We start from the raw sequence: 19,220 nt of genomic DNA, 5'->3' as shown, positions 1-19,220 counted from the left end.
TAATGCTCAAAATTTATTTTTTCTGCAAAATGACATACACTTCTATACCATCACCAGTATGTTAAACATTTGATTTTTAAGACATCAGACCACAATAGAATGTACAATCAGACACAGATATATACAATGCCTACAGTAAAATTTCTGGATAATTGAAAAACACCTTACAATAATATATATCACATAATAAAAACACTGTATTACCGTGATACAACTAATTACTCCTTTAATCATATCTTGTCCTCCTTTCCACCCACCCCTTTGGGTCTGTCTTCTTTTTGAAGTGCAAGCTTTTAGAGGCCACTATCAAACTCTAAGCTCATTCTGCACAGAATTTAAAATTCCTCACTTCCTACCAAGTCTACAAAAATTAGGTGTACTTTCTTCAACTGGAAGTTACTGTAGCTTTACATCATTTTGAAAATTTGATATTCCTCTCTCTCCAGTGCCCTGCCATCTTGGGCATCTCCTTTCCATCTTCTATTGGGGGACACCTGTGTCTTTCTGGCTAAGCTAACTGAGTTACGATACTCTAATTTTTTTCAAAAGGGATTCTAATTTCAATCATGCTACTGGTACTCCCTGTACCAACTAGTACTACTTTTACCAACTTTTGCTATTACCTCATTTAGTGAGGACATCAGAAGTGCCTCATTAACATGTCTTAGTTTTTCTAGCCTTCAGTTCTCTTAGAATTAAAAAGCAAATTCAGTTCTTGTGACAAGGAGATAGACTGAAATTTTTTACTTGTCTATATCTTGTAGTGCATTGCCATGGAAATGAGAACAGTCCCTGATAATGGAAGACAGGTCATTGAATAGATTAAGTTCAGTCATCTCCTTCTTATAGTTTTGGTCTTTATGCAGAAAATAACAGGATGGGGCCATTTCCGATGATCCTCTTTGAAGTGCATAACCTGTTTGCTAACAGCAAAAATGTATTTTGCATCACACAAGTCAATACATTCTTTGAAGATTTATAATATAACTTCATATACTGAAAACATACATGCTCATTCCATGGAGCCGTGCATCTAATAAGCCTACAGATATCTTCGCTCAACACTTCTTGAAACTGCCACCAAAAATAAAAATGAAACTCCTGTAAAGCTAATATTAGAGTAAGTACTCGTTCTTTTTTTCTTAAATAATTGATCTCCTTGAACAAGTAATGAAACACTAACATTCTAGTGTTTATTCCATTTTAAGTAATTAAATTATCAATATGCTGTTGTGAACTAAACAAAACCATTGGAAGCAACCAGATTAGGTTTAACCAGATCCTAATAAAAATCTTGTTTGTCTGATATTTGTATCACAGATTTTTAAAAAATTTCAAACAGAATGCTGTTAAGTGCATTAGAATCTTGTTGAGATCAAAGTTGAATAATTCCAATCCTACCCTGTTCTTTCATTACTAGACTGAATCATTCCCCAATACAAATGTACAGGCTTTAAATATCTTATAATTTATTTGAAGATCATTTTCCACACAGGTCTATCCTAAATATTAACGCCTCAAGAAGCTAACAGAAATCTGATATCCACAGTAATACTCTAATCTCCATTCTTCTGGTTCACAGTCATTACTGAAACCTCAAGAAAAGCTTATCTTTGCATACTTTCTACTTAATCATCGTATTCTTCCTAGTCCTTACTCAAATCTCCTTCACTGCATGTCCTCACTTCTCTAACTACTAAGGTTCATGCTCTCAAATATCTTAACACAGTAATTATATCACTTAAATTAAAAATAAGAAGTTGCTTCTCATCTCCAATGCAAGTAGATGCATAGAGGGAACAACTGATCAGTCAAGCTGAAATGATGCCTGCAGAGTTATTTTACAGTAAACAGCTTTTTAAACAAACAAAAGACTCCAAAGGATATGAAAAAAAAAGTATTTAGAAAATCTTTTAGCAGAAGAGCACTCACATAATGCATATTATTAGGAGAATATCTTCACTGAAGTATGAATGTTTTGAGCAATTCTTACGGCATTTAAGTAACTTCTACAGGATACAGCTATAGTTAAACATTGTAACAATGTAGTATAATACACCTCCTGAGTGTTTTCAAAAAGACATTAATTATGCAGAGTTCTAACTGTAACTTTGGACTACAGCTTAGATAGCTTTCTACTCTGAAGATCACAGGACAGGTTACAACGAGCAGCTTTGGAACGTGACTTTTCCATGATGGACTGATGATTTGGATTTATATGCTAGAAGGTCTAATTGGCTCCAGAATGAAATATATGTATTTCAGAATTTTCCACATCAAGTAGTGGAGTACCATAAAGTAGAAGATACTAAGAATTAAATACCTTTTCCTCCGGCCCTTTCTTCCATTCTTTTTAATACAATTCTACACCCTCTTACTCTCATATAATGACGACCAGGTACTTTACAAGTGTCAAGTAATTAACATTTTCACTTCCTCAAGCACGTCTTCCCTCTTTGTCAGAAGTCTTTCTGCAAAAGAAGTTACAATGAGGATAGTGACTTTTGCATCTATACCCCTTCCTGTCTCATTTGCCTCCCACTTTACTGGACCTTAATATTAACAAATGCAAGCAACTTCACTTAAACAGGAGGGGAAAGTTTTAAATATACATAACTGCTCCAATCTTCCCTGTTTGTGCAGACCTCTGCCTGCAAAGAGCTTAACTTCAAACAGATTTTTTTTAAAGACCAGGATTCTATGAAAAATGTCGCAAGACCAAGGCCTATATTTATACAGACATTACAATGTGTCTGCAGCTTTAAACAAAATAAATGGATATAAATGAAATTTAGCATCCTAATCTTATCATCACAGCTTACAAATACACAGGCAAAGAATTTCCTAAGATTCAAGAAATCATTACTCAAGTTCTTTATAATACAGAAAGAAATCAATAGACCCGAAACACAAATACATGCATTAAGTCATTACAATAACTGTCCTCATGTAATAAACCAGACAATCAACAGTCATTAAACTGAATTGACACATACTGAATGGTAGAATCTTATTAAAATTCAAGTCAGAAGGCAAAGTTTAAATCTTACATTTTAGATCACTTATTCCAGTTTATGCAGAAATCTCTATCATTAAGGTGTAAGTACATGCAATCCAGCAGTACAGAAGCAAAGAAAAAAGATTCCTTAATGACCTCTCAACAGAGGTGCCTCAAGACAACAATGAATTTTTCAAGTATCAGTTTGACAGTAAACACTTTAAGCAATGTCCTGAAATATTTTTCAGACTTCAGCAGCAGCGAACAAAATCATCCCAATATAATTAGAGAGAAATGTCACACAATTCTACATACACACATGCATGCCCCTCAACTTTTAATATATCGCTCCACATATTTGCAAGTTAGTAGCTACAAAGTTTGAGACTATTTTCTTCCATCTGGCAATTTTTAACTAACTAAACATTTTAATTTTTCTAGATTTGATACACAAGCAAAATTTATTTTTTAAATCATAGTTATGTTTTAATGGACTATCACATTTACTCTGCAAACTCTTTGTACAGCACCTTATGCAACAAGAGCCTCTAAGTACCCCTGAAATACCAAGTAAATAATACTCCAAACCTAAGGAAACTGCTTGCTCTGCTTCACTGAAAACCCAGCGCAAACGTTTGTCCCCTTACCACCACAACAGGTTCATAACTTACCTCCCAATTCCACAGAAATTTATGATCAATTTCTGCATAAGCACATCGGTAATATTATTTAAAACAAAAGGAAAAGCATAAGAAGTGTTGCGTATACACTAAGTAGTATCGCAAATATTGTGGCCAATTAGATCTTGCAACCTGTGGTCTACAGAGCAGAAGCTAGCAGTACGTGTAATGATGCTACTCAGCAGTTAAAGTCACATTATGAGAATCTAAAAATATTTCCTATGACTGTTTCTTATAGAGCAAATACCGTAGTTGCTAGCAATTAAATTACATCACTAGCTGGAGAAGCAGTCTTTGGATTAGGACACAGATTAGCTCATCCTCCCCCAGTCATCAGTACTCTATTAAGCAAACCATAGCATAAAAACTATCACATTAAACTACATTTAGCTTGCAGTGTCACATGAATATGCTCATGCTAATCACCACACAAAGCCACCTTGTGAAAAACTAGTCTTTATTTCTACATTGAGGCAGTTCATGATTAAATGCATCTTCAACATGCAATAATCAACTTTGTTAACCAAAATTATTTTTTCTCATTACCATCACTTCTGTCATTCTGGAGTGTTAACAGTACATTACACTGCCTCTGCAAATTATACAACAGAGTAATTCTGACAATCCAAACAATGGAATTAGTGGTCTGTATGGGAAAATATAATATAGACCCATATGAGTATCACAGAGTAACAATGCAATTTCTACACATATACTATATATTTTAATGCTAACTTTCAGCCAGCTCTAATTTCCAGTGTTTTAATAATCCTAGCTATTTTACTGTGTGAATCATTTACTTGGAATTCATCCATTCAGCGCATTTCTAGCAATTCTGTCTTTCAATAAAAGCTGATTCAATTAGAATAGACTTACAGAACCCATATGGTTTTATCAGTCACTGTATAAATGTGCAGAAAACTACCCCTTGAGGCAGTGTCCCTATTTAATCATTCCCTTTAAGGGAATGCCCTATTTTCCAGATGGCATTTAACAGATGAGGCCAGAAAGTCTCCTGCAGACAACTGGTACAGTGTACAAAGGTCTGCCCTAAGCAGAAATATCTGTATCAGGGCCTTTAGAAAGCTCAAATTCATCTTCATGAATATTTTTTGAAGCAGCTATCAAACATTACTTTTTCAACAACCATTTTTTAAGACTTCACATGTTGTTATTAAAATTCTTCCCCATTTGCCACAAACTGTGTGGTTCATTGATGTTTTCAGCATAAGCAATGTTTATATTGAAAATGTTCTGTTTGAGAAACATATAGATATCAACCAGTTCCTGTTTCCTAGATGACAGTGTGCTACACATGAGCAGGGCTCAGGAAGCTCAATTTCCTTAACAACATCCCCTGAGGAGGCAGTATTTGGGAGTCTGCAGAGAAGGCAGTGGGTACAGTCTTTTAGACCCCTAGATCCTTGGGATTCATGGGGAAGTGACCTCTCCCAACTTCCAATCCCACAAAGGATTGGATCCTCCAGGCTGCTCCTCTGTCCCCTTCCTGTAGAAACTGTGATGCTTCTTGCACCTATGCAAAAAAACACACGCAAAAAAATGAGGTTCATACCAACGCAGCAGCACAGATATTGTTGCACAAAACAGGGTAAATATTTGGCACAAGTAGTTTTGTGACCAAACAGGAAAGAACTCATTTCTGAGCTATCTTATTTGCTCTGCACTGTGGGTGTGTTTGATCCTCCCAGAAGGTTGTTGCATCCTAGGAACTTCCTCCATTCAGAGCCAGCCCCACAGAGATGTCCATTTTAAGGAGAAGAAGAGACTATATACCACCCCTAAACCAAGCCTCCACAATGCTCTTAAGGAAGAAGTATATTCACAGAAGAAGATGCCACAAAATCATCACTCCTCACCTTTTATTTTTCCTTTCTTTTTCAGTCAAATACAGAACTTACAGCTCATGACACTGAGCATACAATGTGACGGTATCTGTAAGAAACAACTTTCACTGAATGTGTCAAACCAAATTTTTTCAGCTTTTAAGAGTTAGTTCTATTTTTTTTAAATAAATTTTAAAATCCCCATTAATTCACACATTTTTTTCTGATGAGCACTGTCATTTGAACTATGCAGTTCAGATATATTATATTCAAGCTTTACAAAAAAGTTTAAAGATGAGGCTAAGACTTTCAGCAAGTCTGCCTTTCTCCCCACCCCATCTCCTAAGAAAGCAAGAAAAAACTTGTAGCAAACTTCAAGGTCGTATCTTGTAGTCTTCAACCTGATTTCTGATGGAAAGTTTGCCAGCTGACAGCCTACCAACAACATTCTGCAGCTGAACTTTCCAAGTTCAAGCCTGCTCTACATCAACGTACCACATACCAGTGGAATATACTTCAGAGAAAACAGACAATTCTCAGGATCTCTCTGTCCTACTTAAACTACTCATCCAGTATAAGCTGAAAGTTACTGCATGAAAGCACACAAAGTATACACTTAATGTTTTGTCCCAGTAGCCTACTTCAAAAATATTTTGTAGCCAACTGTATCAGCCAAGAAGAGAAGATATTATTTTATTATATATCTGGGAAATGCTGCTGAGCATGCTGCTCTAGCCTGACTTTCAAGATGAAAAGCACAGATACTTGTATCAAGGTGTAAACAGGAACAGGGGGCAGTCACAACAGTAAAGAATAAATTGTTACAAAAAGTCACAGGGCAGATGTAACTTCTGATCATTCTATAGGTGATACTACAAGAGCTTCCTTCTTATCAACAAGACTTCTATTTACTGTATGTAACCTCAATGTAGGTATTTATCTATCAGACCAAGACAGCTGATTATTTTACCGAGAAAAGATACAGTAAGTGAGAAAATCACTGGTGGAACTAAAAACAAAGATGCTATTTCCACTAACAAAAAAAGCTAAACATATTGAAACACTCACCACTAATGTCTGAAAGGAAAGTACACAGTCATGGAAATAGAAAGGAAAAGTATGTCCATTATCAAATATAGAAAGCAAGCAAATACCAGATGGCATGAAGGCTTCTTTACTTCATTCTCCACACAAAAGTTTAATTCCATATAACCAAATTAAACAAGGGAATATGAATACAATTTACAATAGGAAACAGAACAGGCTACTGAATGCTACATGTGGCAGTCAATAGCATCTAATGAAATTCACTCTAGAAAACAAATTGTTTAGAGAACTATGGGAAGAGGGAGAAGTCATCAAGTACTACAGAAGGGGGGGGGGGGGAATCACAACGTGGGTAAACAAAAATCCAGGAAATGGCAAGTCATTCAGGCTAACTTTGAGCCTCAGAAAGATGCTAGAATTTTTATTTTTATTTTTTTTACAATTAGAAGCAACGTAAAGGATAAAGCCAATTGGATTAGCATGTCTAGCTTCTCTCTAACAGAGTAATTGCCCCAGTGACTAGGAGGGAAGCAGTAAGTGTCCTGAGTCTTGACTTGTGACAGTCGGAAATGCATTCTCTCACTCAAGCTAGATACATGACAGGGATGAAGTTGCCCAAAATGAAGTGCTCAATTAGGTTTTTTTTTTTTTTTTTTTTTTTTAAATAGTAGTTCTCAATCATCAGTTGTAGCAGTAGGAAGGCATTTACAGGGAGGTTTTACAAGGTATACTATTTAATATACTTATTCATGGTTTGGACAAAGGATTAAAGTATAAAACAACCAAACAGCACCAAGATGAAAGGTAATGAGAACTATCTCAAGATAGTCCTGACTTAGGATGACTCAAAAAAAAATAAAAAAATCAGAATGATAAAATCCAAGAAAGACAGAGCAAAACACTACAGTTAGGCCAGACAACTGCATAAAAACAGACAATACCCAAGTAAAAGTGCAACACAAATGGACATGAGACTGTACTGGATCAAGCAGATCACAGCACAGAGAAGCCAGCATCACAATACTGTTGCACAAAAGGAAAATCCTCACTCAAGGCAGCAACAACATGCAACATTATTTATCAAGAATTTGAAAAGGAGTAATCCCACTAAGCCTTACACTAGAAGTGACTAAGCTGAAGGTCTGTCTACAGTTTGGGGGTACTACAGTAAGAAAGAGGTGTACAGATAGAAGAGTCAAGAATAAAGATACATGATAGACACTGAAGAAATCTGTGACCTGTAAGAAAAGGCTGGTACGATTTTGTTTGTCTAGGAAAGGGAAGATTTAGAAAGAGAGAGAAGACGATGAGTGAACATGGAAACCATATTCCAATAACCACAGAACTACAAGTATATTGGGAACTTCACTGGGAACAGGGCATGTACAAATCAGCTTAACATACTGAACAGAAAGGCTGGATATCTAGGAAAAACATCAAGGATAAAAAAGCACCAGAAATAAGGTGTCTAAAAAGGTTACAGTCTCCTTCACTGAGGCTTCTTAGGACAAAGCTCAGTTAGAGATTGCCCAGATTTACTGATCGCCCTTCAATGCAGGGAACTAAACTCTCTGGAAGACCTTTTCTATCCTGTGTTCTACGGCAACACTGATGAGCCAAGTGATCTTTAAGACACACATTAACCTTCTTAGAGCTATTCCTATAACAAACCCAAATGTGTTCAACGCTTTTCTTACTTTAGTAACTATGGAAAACAAATACAAATATATATTTCTTGCCTTTGGATAAGTACAGTTCATCTGAACAAGCCACTCTTAACCAGCAGAACCTACCTTTGACCCTGCAGTGCCCATTAACAAAAACAGTCTTCCAGAGGGCCTACCTGCTATCTCCATAATGAGATGTCTGACAGCACTAGTTACCATAGGAGGGGAAGAGACAAAGCTATATGGAAAGGGATGATTTGTTTTATGTTTCATTTATGTTTCTTTAATTACATAAGACACATACATACAGAAGGCCAAGTCACAATGACAGTTACCTAAATTGCAGGCTGAAGTTGACTGCTGATATGACTACCACTTTGAACATGATACAAAAAGAAACAACTAACCTAGGTTTAGACCTGGGCTGGATAACAAACAGGCCCCACTGTGTCACAGCCTAAAATCTAATGAAATATGGTTTGCTCCGTTTTGGGGAGATTGTATTAAAATGGAAAAAAAAAAAGTAATAATGAAAAGAAAGTCATAGAAAAAATTCAAATTAAAAATACTAAGCTCATGATTAACAAAAGCACATTTTTCATGAGCTGTTTAAAGTAATGGATTAAAATCTCTGTCAGGTTCAAAACTACACAGATTTAAGAACAGAATCAATCCTAAAAAAAGGCAGGTTATGTAGTCTTTCAAAAATATAAGCTTTATCTTCTTTTGACTACCCATTACATTCTTTATTCCCCATACAAGCTATGCCTCTTAATAAAATAAAACCATTTTATTATTATTTTATTCCATATGGGAAAACAAAACAAAACCCCATTCACATTCCCCTGTGCAAAATCCCAAAATTTAACTGTATTTTTCAGGGAAAATAATACCTACTATGATGCAAAGAATACTTTTTAAAACTATCTAAAAAAGATTTGAAGTCCAGAATGCCTAGATTATCTGATGATTATACACAGACTAAAAGGGAACTATTCACTAATGTTCTTCCTCATAATAATTTAATACTTCAGCTAACAACATAAGACTTGCAATACAGAGCTTGGTAAAGTATGTATTATATATAATTTTTTCCACTCATTTCATTCCTGCAAACATTTCCTTTTCCAAACTACCACATATAATGAACAGCTCTTCAGTACGTTAAGCTTGATTTAGGCTTATACTTGCAAAATCAGCAAGACAGCCGGTTCTTCCTCTTTTTCTCCTTCACAGCCTACCCCCGACACACACGTGTACGTGCGCACACACACACAGGCTACATACTGGAAGGCAGAAGAGAGTCCTTAACAAGCTGTTGTAAAACAGACACGTTAAACCAGATACACAAGAGAAGTACCAACTCTCTGTCCTGAGCAGTACTGCATTTCAACAGAAATACAAATACCAGATTTGGTTAAATGTAACTGATTTGTGCTTATAAACATCCAGATGGTACATGACTAAACAAATTACACATATTTTCTGAAGAAAAATGACCTTGATATCCAAGATAAAAATTAAGCATTTTATTTATGCTTATCAAAGCACAAAACAAACTCATGACAGCTTCAAGTAGAGACCTGTATCTTGTATTCCTGAGATTGTCGGAAACATTTCTAAAATACATGCATATACAGAATGGCCACATTCTCAGGTACAGTCAAGGAGCACACACCAAATATCAAGCAAACATACAAAGATGGCCTCCAAGTTCCTTATATCTCTGACTGCCTCTTCTGTCTGGTTATGATTTAAAGTTGGCTTTTCATATCTTAAGCCAAGAGAAAAGGAACGACACAGTAACAGAGATCCATAGAGCACAGGACTTGCAAGACATGCCCTCATTCAGCTATTTTTTTATATACATATGTATATATATATATACACGCACACACACACACATATATGTATATATATGTCTGTGTGTGTATATATATATACACACACATATAAAAACAAATATGTGTGTGTGTATATATATATATATATATATATATATATATATACACACACACACACACACACACACACACTTTAGCAGTACAAGGTGTTAGAGGTATCCATCCCAATCCCAGAGAAATTAATCCTAACTTGTGATGGCCTACTCCAGCCTGGCTACAAATTTCAGGGGCTATTTTATGTAAAAGAAGTTGCATATAGCAGCTGGCCCAACGTGTTTATCAGAGAGAGGAATACATCTTACAAAATATATCTTCACAGAAGCCAGCTTGTGCCTGTTTTCTTATCTCCTTACTCTCCCTGCCTCCCCCTTTCCCCTCGTCGAAAGGAAGAAAAATGCTTTGGGTTTGCATAGCATGCACTAGTCCTGTAGGTTCAGAAGTAAGATTAAGTTTTTACTGAATCCAAACTCAGCAATAAAAGTAGTTCTAAAAAATAAAATAAAATGAAAGCATAAGAAGCATAAAGTCATTACAGCTTTGTACAATAGTCCTTCTCCTATTATTAACTTAGAGAATACTATTCACAAAAATATACTCTGGAATCCTGCCCATTTTTCTAGTTTGAAAATCACAGAATCCTGTCAAGTCCAAGGAGAGAAATCAATCACATACTGTTTCCCCCCACCAAGACCACTTTTTCTTAACGTTAAAAGAAGGCAACAGAGTATCACACCAAGCATTTCAAAGTTCAAAAGCCAGATTTGCAGATTTGTAACTCTCACTATACTCTCCTGGGTGTTCAGCCTTTACGTTGAATGGACAGTTTGTCACAGCATAGAGAAAAGAACAAGATCACGTAACTACAGACCAGGACACAGTACACAAGTGTAAGAACCAAATTAAGAAGTGCAAAGCAACAGATATTTTTAAATCCAGACGTTACACCACTATCTGTGTAAAAAAGTGTTAATATGATCTGGGGGAAGAAGGAAGAGAGAAGGGATGGAGAGGTAATGCAGTTTCCTAGAAGACAGGAGAGAAGAGGAAATATACATCCCTTTAGATATAATGCTAGTCCTCTTCTGTACTTATTCCCAGTATGCCCTTTCCACAAGACTGCAACCCTGAATCTCGGCTTTGTAATATGCCTGAACTACATGAGCAACCATATTAGCTGACAAGAAAAAAACCCAAACACCATATTGGAGGAAAGAAAAGAGGAAGCAATTACTTGCTGCAATAAAGTCTGTTCAGAGATCCAGCCCAATTCTTGAAATTCAACCTATATTCACATACCAGTATTCACATACCCCTGATTCAGATAGTGGCAGATAGCGAGTGGAAGGAAAGAAATAAAGAAATGGCAGTATGCCCATTGAGGCAATTCTCTTTTGGGAAAGCAATAGTTGTGTCAGTCCGGACTCAGCAACCCCACTATAATATCCTCAGGAGCTAAATAATGCACTTCCAGGGTTTTCAGCATGGTATCATTGCCACTGTTGTTTTTACAGTGGTGCTAGTCTGGGCTTTTAGAGTCCTCTATTACTTCATTTTTCTGTACAACGCAAGTGACAGAGGGGAAATGATGATTTTCAAGTGTTTATGTCTCAACAAAACTTAAACAATTTCATGGGGCAAAGAAATCAAACCACTTATTTAGCCTAAGGACTCTTCCTCTTGCCAAACTTCAATGGCTTTTGCAAACAATAGAGCTTCTCAAAGGGATCATACAAATTCTTTATCATGGAAACTATTAGGCAACCTAAATATAGAGTTCGTTACCAGTTCCCTCTATACCACAGTATGTTAGAGTTCTATTCGGTATTCCTTACTCATACGTCTAATGAACTTCAGCAGGAGATTTCTCCAAGTAAGAAATGATTATTACAGCCCTAGGTTCCTCACATTTATACAACATCTTTCATTTAGAAAGACCTCAAAATGTTTTAAAGGTCACATATAGAAAATTACTATATTCAGTACAGTCTCCTATCAAGAGGAACATAGTAATTTATCAGTACCCAAGCAACAACACAGAACAATTTAGGTTTGCAAGTAAATAAGAAAGCCGTATCTACAGGGAGAATTTAGAACCTTGATGACGTTACCAAATTAAAGTCTGACAACAGTTTTACAGTAAAAGGCAAAGGGATTTTTAACTGGCAGATAGGACCACAGTTTTACATCTGACTCATAGCACATCCAACTCCAGCACCATGCCAGGGCAATGACTTAATACTAAACCCAAAGAGAAGCCTGCCACCTCGGGAATCACTTATACCACTTCCTTCTCTTGGAGGTCTTCCATCCAAGCACAGCCCAGTTTAACCATGCAAGGTGATACTGCCACAGACAAAGTTAATTTAACTCCATGATACAATCTGTTTCAGTTTAAAAGTGTATTAAAATACAATCAAAAAGTCATAAGAATCATTTTTATCAATGTTAAAAATTCCACCAGTTTTTCAAGACCACAATCCATGTCTATCCTTTGGCATAAAAGATAATTCTTTCAGAGAGAAGAAATTATTCAACAGTGAAACCACACACCAACCTGAAAATATTTCCTACAAAGTTAATTGTTCATGATTAGTATGAAAACTACAACAGTTTTAATTAATTTTACAACTAATTTCCAGTGGCTTTCAAATATATTCATCTTCACTACAATTGCCTGCTTTTCCACATGTTCACATTTGGTGGATTTTAACATTCAGAAGCAGACATTAAGTCCATCACAAAGAAACAGGATTCTCTGAACTGAAAAAACGAAGTATTTTGCAGTGTCTTACAGACAAAGTTCTCATCTCATCAGTAAAAAAAAAAAAATGCAGCAGAATTTTTGAAATAAGAACTAATGCATACTAAAAACTCTGTGGAGGCATCAGCTTAATCTATATAAACATTAAATTTCAAAATGGTAGGCCAGAAAAAATTCATTCCCAGGGTCATCTAAACTCCACAGCATTGTTATTCTGAACAACATTGATGAAAAACACTTCATTACACAGGCAATATGAGCAAATGTTTTAACAGGGCCCCAATTTGGTTTCTTGGACTCCAGCTCCTTTAAAAAAAAAAAAAAAAAAAAATCCACCCAAATGGCCTTTTGTGTCTCTTTGGCACCCTAATGATTCTCTCCAGAGACACAAAGGTCTACTTACTAGCTCAAATCTAATTTCAGATTTGGGGCCTAAAATTGCCTGGTCTAAAACCACAACCTGTATTTATCTCACGCTATGCATAAATCCTAGACTTCGCACACATATGAAAATGTGACCCATTTAAACCTTACGGGAAAAAGAAATCCACAAACCTAGTCAGCTACACATTTGTTGTGGAGTTTGAGTAGAGAAATAAAAATCAATGCACCAGCTAAAACTCTGAGTATCAGAACACTGTGGCGGAGGAAGGGTAGACCAAGAAATTAAGCTCTGTATTGTGCTCCCAAAATATTCAAGAGGAAAAGAAAAGGCCATAATAATACTGGTTTATCTGCTTATTTCCTCCACACATTTTTTTAAGTTTTAGTGCTTTTATCCCACTGAGTTTCCAGTGGGACAAAACACTGTTTTAAACTGACTTTGCCTATGAAACTGAGTAGGGTTTAAAAAAGGCTGTTACCTGCATTTGTGCTGTTTTAAAGACTTTGCATTTATTCTTTCAGCAGTATTATTTTGTTGAATATTACCGATCCATACATATCTATCTGTGCCATAAATACAAAACCATTCTTGACTGTAAACCACGTTACATGTGACAGATACAATTCCTCTTAGCACATTTATCTCACCGATTTCCTTATTATAAAAATCAACTGGTATTCAAGACTAAGTTATCAGAAGACTTTGGACATTCATTCAGGTTTCCGGAAGTCTAGGAAATAGGCATTAGAAATAAAGCAGAATCTTACTTGTAATATAATTTGACTTAACCTTGCACTTTTGATTTCAAACACATAACATTTGTCGTAATTCATATTCCATATTGCTTTGAATGCTATCTAGAATGTAATTGCTGCTTTTGATAGGATTGCAACTTTTATTGCCACTTAAACTTCTCTTGCTGACAGGATTAGCCAATAGGTATGATAATCACAACAAAGGATTCTTTAATCATATTCTGTCAGCACACAAAGACTACAAGTGCACTCCTGTTGGTTTTATAAAATCCTCCATTCTCCGAGCGCGCACATTTAGGCTGTAGTATTGAACAATACGGATATAAGCAGGAACCGGTTAAATCACTGCAAGCTTTCCGACGGGTGCTACAGAAAAAAAAAAAAAAAAAAAAAGGTCCTTCTGGGAAGTCACTGATTTTTCAGGGTGTCACTTCCACATGGCACAATTTAGCCCATCCGCAATTCCTTTCTAAACAGCCAAGAGTCACTATCTGCCTCAAGAGCCACCAATCTGCATGGGAGAGCAAAACAGCTCTGTGAATGAAAGCAAACAGGGGGGGAAAGGGAAGGAGGGGGGTATAAATGACGTTTTAGGGAGATGAAGTTAAACTCCTTAGAAGAAAAAAAATAAAATAAAAGGTATTAATTCAGGCGAGCGTTTTAACCAGCTAGCCGTGCCCCGGAGGATCGCTCTTCCCTTGCGAGGGGCACGGCCTCGCAGTATTTGGGCTGTACAGACAATCATTATTTTTTTTTTCTCCCTCCCATTCTTCTTTTTTGGGGGGAGCCCTCTCCTGGCGGTTGCAGAGCAGCAAAACAGGGAGGAGAAGAAGACTTTACACACCCTGTTTCCAGCCAGTAAATCCCCACCGGCTTCCCACATCGCGGGGGAGCGGGGCCTGCCCGGGGTCACGTTTACCGGGGAGCCCCGGGCCGGGGGGGCCGCAGAGAGACTCCGTCTAGCTGCGGCCCTCCCCGGCCCGGGGCTCCCCGGTAAACGTGACCTAATTCCTGTCACAGCCGGTCTCGCCCGGGCGCGGCGGGGACTCACCGTGTGGAGGTGCCCTTCCTCACGTCGCACATCATGCACTTGAAGGCCTCGGCGCTGTTGCGGAAGGTGCAGACGCTGCAGTCCCAGTAGCCCTCGTCCGAGGAGGGTTTCGGCTGCCGCTTCGGCCTGCGGAGACACACGCACACAGCGCGGGGCGACCCGCCGCCGTCACGCCGCCGCCGCCTCCCCCGGGAGCGGCGCCCCGCCGGCCGCCATCGCGCCGCGCACCGGGCCCCGGCGAGGCGCCGCCGCCGCCGCTGCCCCTACCTGGTCGGGCTCTTCTTGTCTCCCATGCCGGCTCCAGACGCGGGCCCGGCGCGGCCCTTTGTGTGTTTGTCAATAAGGAGGAGCGCGGGGGGCTCCGCTCTCTAACGGGGACCCGCGGAGGAGGAGCCGCCGCCGCAACCTCCAGCTGTCGGGGAAACTCCTGCCGCCGCCGCCGCCGCCGCCGCCGCTACTGCCCCCTCCCCCCTCACGTGTCCCCCCGCCGCCAACCAGCGGCCGCCCGCAGGCCGCGGCGCCCCGCGGGCCGCGCGCCGCGGCAGGTTCGCAACCGACGGCGGCGCGGGCGCTGCGAGCCGGGCGGCGGCGCGGCCGGGCGCCGCGGGGGCTGCTGGGGGCGGCGGCGGCGGCGGGGTGCTGAGGGGCGGCCCCGGCCGCTGCCATTGTGCCGCGGGGCGTCCCGCGCAGGCCGCCGGGCGGCACATGGCCCCGCGCAGCGCCGCCGCGGCCTGCCGTGGCGGCGGCCGGGCGCTGGGCCGGGCCGGGCCGGGCCGGGCCGGGCCGGGCGCGCCGTGGCGGCTGCCGAGGCGCGGAGGGGCTGCGGCCGCACGGGGCGGCTCGGGCGGCCCCGGCGGCGGCGCGGCCTAGGCCGGACCGGCGCGCCGGGCACACGGCGCTCTCGCCCTGGGCGGCTGGGCCTCCCTGCGGCATCGCGGGCCGCGGCCGCGGGGCTTTGCCCGTGGTGAGACGCGAAGGAAAGCCCTGGGCCAGGCAGCCGGGTCCGGATTGTGCGTGTTTTGTGCTGGTCTGCGCTGCTTTCCCTCTGAAAATGCTTTTCTGTTAGCACAGGATAATGTTTGCAGTAACATCTGCTTTGCCTCGTTCTCCTTTCTAGAGAGTTTTTTCTAGGCTGTGCTTTAAGGAAGAAAAGGAGACAAGCTGAGTGCTTCACGAGGGTCTATTTAGAAACCTACAGAGGGCAGTCCGTCAGCCTGAGGCGTATGGAGAATGGGATAGGCGCTGATAAAAAATCAGAAGATAACGGTGTTATCTAGTATCCATGTGCAGCGCTCAGCTCTTGCGCTTAAAAGCATTACAAGTACAACGTGGTTCCCATGCAACATAGCAACATGAAACAAAACACTGCTATTTGTTACCTGTGTTGTGGCAGTGCACAGGAGCTCCAGTCACGGGCTAGGATGCCATTTTGCAAGATGCTGTACAAGCAGAACAAAGAGCACATGTCCTAAGTACCTAACAAAAGACAGCAGTCAGATACAGGTAGATGGCAGAGCACAAGCAGACAATGAGATGATGTTGGTCAGCATCACAGTGATCAAAGCAATTTTTGCTGCATAGCCTTTGTCAAGGAACAACGGGATTTCAAGGAGAATGAAATGTGCCTGAGGGGAGCTTTACCCAAGTGTGTGGAAAAGCATAACTGAAGGTGTAGAGCTCTTTGAAAATTTAGTAAGTGGACAATGGAGAAACTTTCTGATTCTGAAGCCTAAGTTGTCAAAAAGGATTTCAGCTAGAAACAGTGGGACATAATGAAGGAAAGGAAAATGTAGGTCAAGTGCTTGACATTATCTCCTTAGGGAACCAACAAAAGCCCAATGAAATGTCCTATTAGTTGGAACATTTACATTTATGTAGAAGTATATATATATATATATTTTTTTTTTCACTACTGCCTGGTTTCCTGACCTCTCTCTCTAGCAATCCTGTACACCAGCAATTTGAAGCCTGTGTAGTATTTCCTACCTTGTGGCTGGTCATTTATCCTAATTTCCTTCCACATTTACATCCTGCTACCAGTATTGCCATTTTCCCTGCCTTCTGTTTTCTTCACTCTGTTTCCCTTGCCTTTCCCATTCTTTGCCTTTCCCAATTTTGTTCATTTGTTCTCCTATTTTTATGCTGGTCTTAGGGCCTACTGTCAATTACAGATACAACATAGGGACTGCACATCTGGGGATAGCCCAAGGCTGAAGCAGACAGTTGGAATGGGATTCAGTAAGTTAGAGATCTACAGGGACTAGCCACCCAGACCCAAACCCAATGGGGAGAAATAAGCACCTGCAGAAGGTTATTCTGGCAGATGATTTTCTCACTTTTGGGGACCATTTCTCTCCATTGACTATGAAGAGAGCTTTGCGCAAATAATTCAGAACTGGACACCAACCCTTTAAAATTCTAGAATTACGTGATATGACTCACCCTTCCTTGAATCTCACCCTGCGTAGAAATCTTTAGATAGGAAGCAGTGGAGAAACCTGTCTCCTTGTGCCCTTTTACGTATTGCACTCTCTCTACTGTATAAACAAACATATTCTTTCTCCACTTTCAGAAAGCAATTATTTTGAAATAACCTCTTTCTCCTGACCTTTCCTCTGTCACATCATACTTTTCCCATATAGATTATAAGAAACAAAACAAAACTTCCGTTGATGGTTACAAAACACTGGGATATGTTGTAATCCCTCAGGAACTATTCTTGGAGAGAACCATTTCTAATCAGCAGGGAGAATCACAACTGCCAACCACAAATGTTATCCCTAACAGCTGAGTAATCTTTCCAATTGTAGCATTCCAGCCCTTCTGCTGCATGGACATGACCTAAACCACTCTGCTTAAATATCATGATGTGTTCCCAGCAGCACTGGGCTTGTTTCCCACTGAAATCCCAACTAATCCTTGTTTTGGGAGCTTAAAGGTGATTCAGTAGGGCATTCAAGAGATCAAGTAGATGGCCAATGGTGCCCTCTCTGTGCAATGGTGAGTCTTATCTTTGAATAACTTTGAAGAGGAAAGAAACATCATTTTTCTCATACCTTGTTCTACCTACAAATAGGAACAAAAGTAAACACCAGTGCAAGCCCTAAGCCTCCAATGTCGACACCACAATTAAAACATCGGTGGTTTGTCATAGGACCAGGTGGCATTGAAGGGCTGGGAGGTGGGGAGGGGAGGGCTAATTGCTCAGTGCAGTGTTGTTCAATTCATAAGAGATTATGAAGAAAGCTGCACTAAGCAATTCCAAGCAAATCCTGAACTTAGTCCAGTAATAGGACGCTACCCTGGGAAGCACAAAATGTACCGCATTACTGACAAGTCTGGGTGAGAAAATACCCGTGTTTCTCTGAGAACTGCATTTCTTTCTTCTCTGAAAAATACTGACTTTTCTCAATTTATGGAATCATGTTTTATTTCTGAAATAGACTATTTAAGCCATTTCCATTTTCAGAAAAGTATCTTTTACCAGTAATGCAGGAAAACACATGGAAGAGTTGTGTATAATAGTCAAATGCTTAATCAAGAGAGTATTTCAGAGGGACAATAATGTTCCTAGATCTTTGCTACAAACTAACAAAACTGGGACTTCCATAACCAGACATTCTGACATCTGGTAATCCCCATATGAACCCACAAAACTTATTTGTCTTCTGCTAAATATTTGTATGGTGCGTTACCTGTTTGTGTGACAGAACTGATGAAATTGGTATTAGCTGTCTTAAAAAAATGTTTCAGGGAAGGAAAGGGAATAACTTTAATCTTCATTTTAAATTCCCTTAGTTTTAAGTTTGGTTTTATCTAGAAGTGGTGTTATTCCAGAATAGTTATTTACACCCTATTTTAATTCAGCTAACCTTCAAAAGTAAACACATCTTTAAGATAGAAGGGGTGGGCAATATATTTGCCTCTCACTCAGTACATCAGGAATTCACTCTCTAGCTAGGATATGGTCTTATACTCCTCTCTTAAAATTTACATTTTTAGCATTGTACTAGGGAAACACTCATGATATGATTATGATATTGAATACAATATTATGCTGATAGCTTCATGAAAATTAAAGATATTTTCTGTATCTTATGGTATAAATGTTATGGCATGCATGACTTC

General features: G+C 39.5%; 1 protein-coding gene across 2 annotated transcripts in view; it reads right to left on the bottom strand.

Moving 5' to 3' along the window:
• Window positions 1-19,220, bottom strand: part of YAF2 (YY1 associated factor 2) — a 51,702-nt gene that overhangs the window by 11,684 nt on the left and 20,798 nt on the right. The window contains exons 3-4 of one of the 2 annotated variants that reach the window (XM_013947565.2): window positions 16,472-16,531; window positions 15,093-15,218 (exon numbers count right to left, since the gene is read on the bottom strand). In XM_013947565.2, coding sequence (XP_013803019.1) covers window positions 15,093-15,218; window positions 16,472-16,531 — 186 coding nt within the window. Of the gene's footprint in view, window positions 1-15,092; window positions 15,219-15,359; window positions 15,531-16,471; window positions 16,532-19,220 lie in introns of those variants that run through there. The other variant, XM_067314584.1, reaches the window with a different exon arrangement.

Source organism: Apteryx mantelli, chromosome 1, assembly GCF_036417845.1.
Source record: "Apteryx mantelli isolate bAptMan1 chromosome 1, bAptMan1.hap1, whole genome shotgun sequence".
In the NCBI taxonomy this organism is placed as follows: Eukaryota; Metazoa; Chordata; class Aves; order Apterygiformes; family Apterygidae; genus Apteryx; species Apteryx mantelli.
The sequence above is the reverse complement of the archived record's forward strand: the minus strand, read 5'-3'. Positions and strand labels throughout refer to the sequence as shown.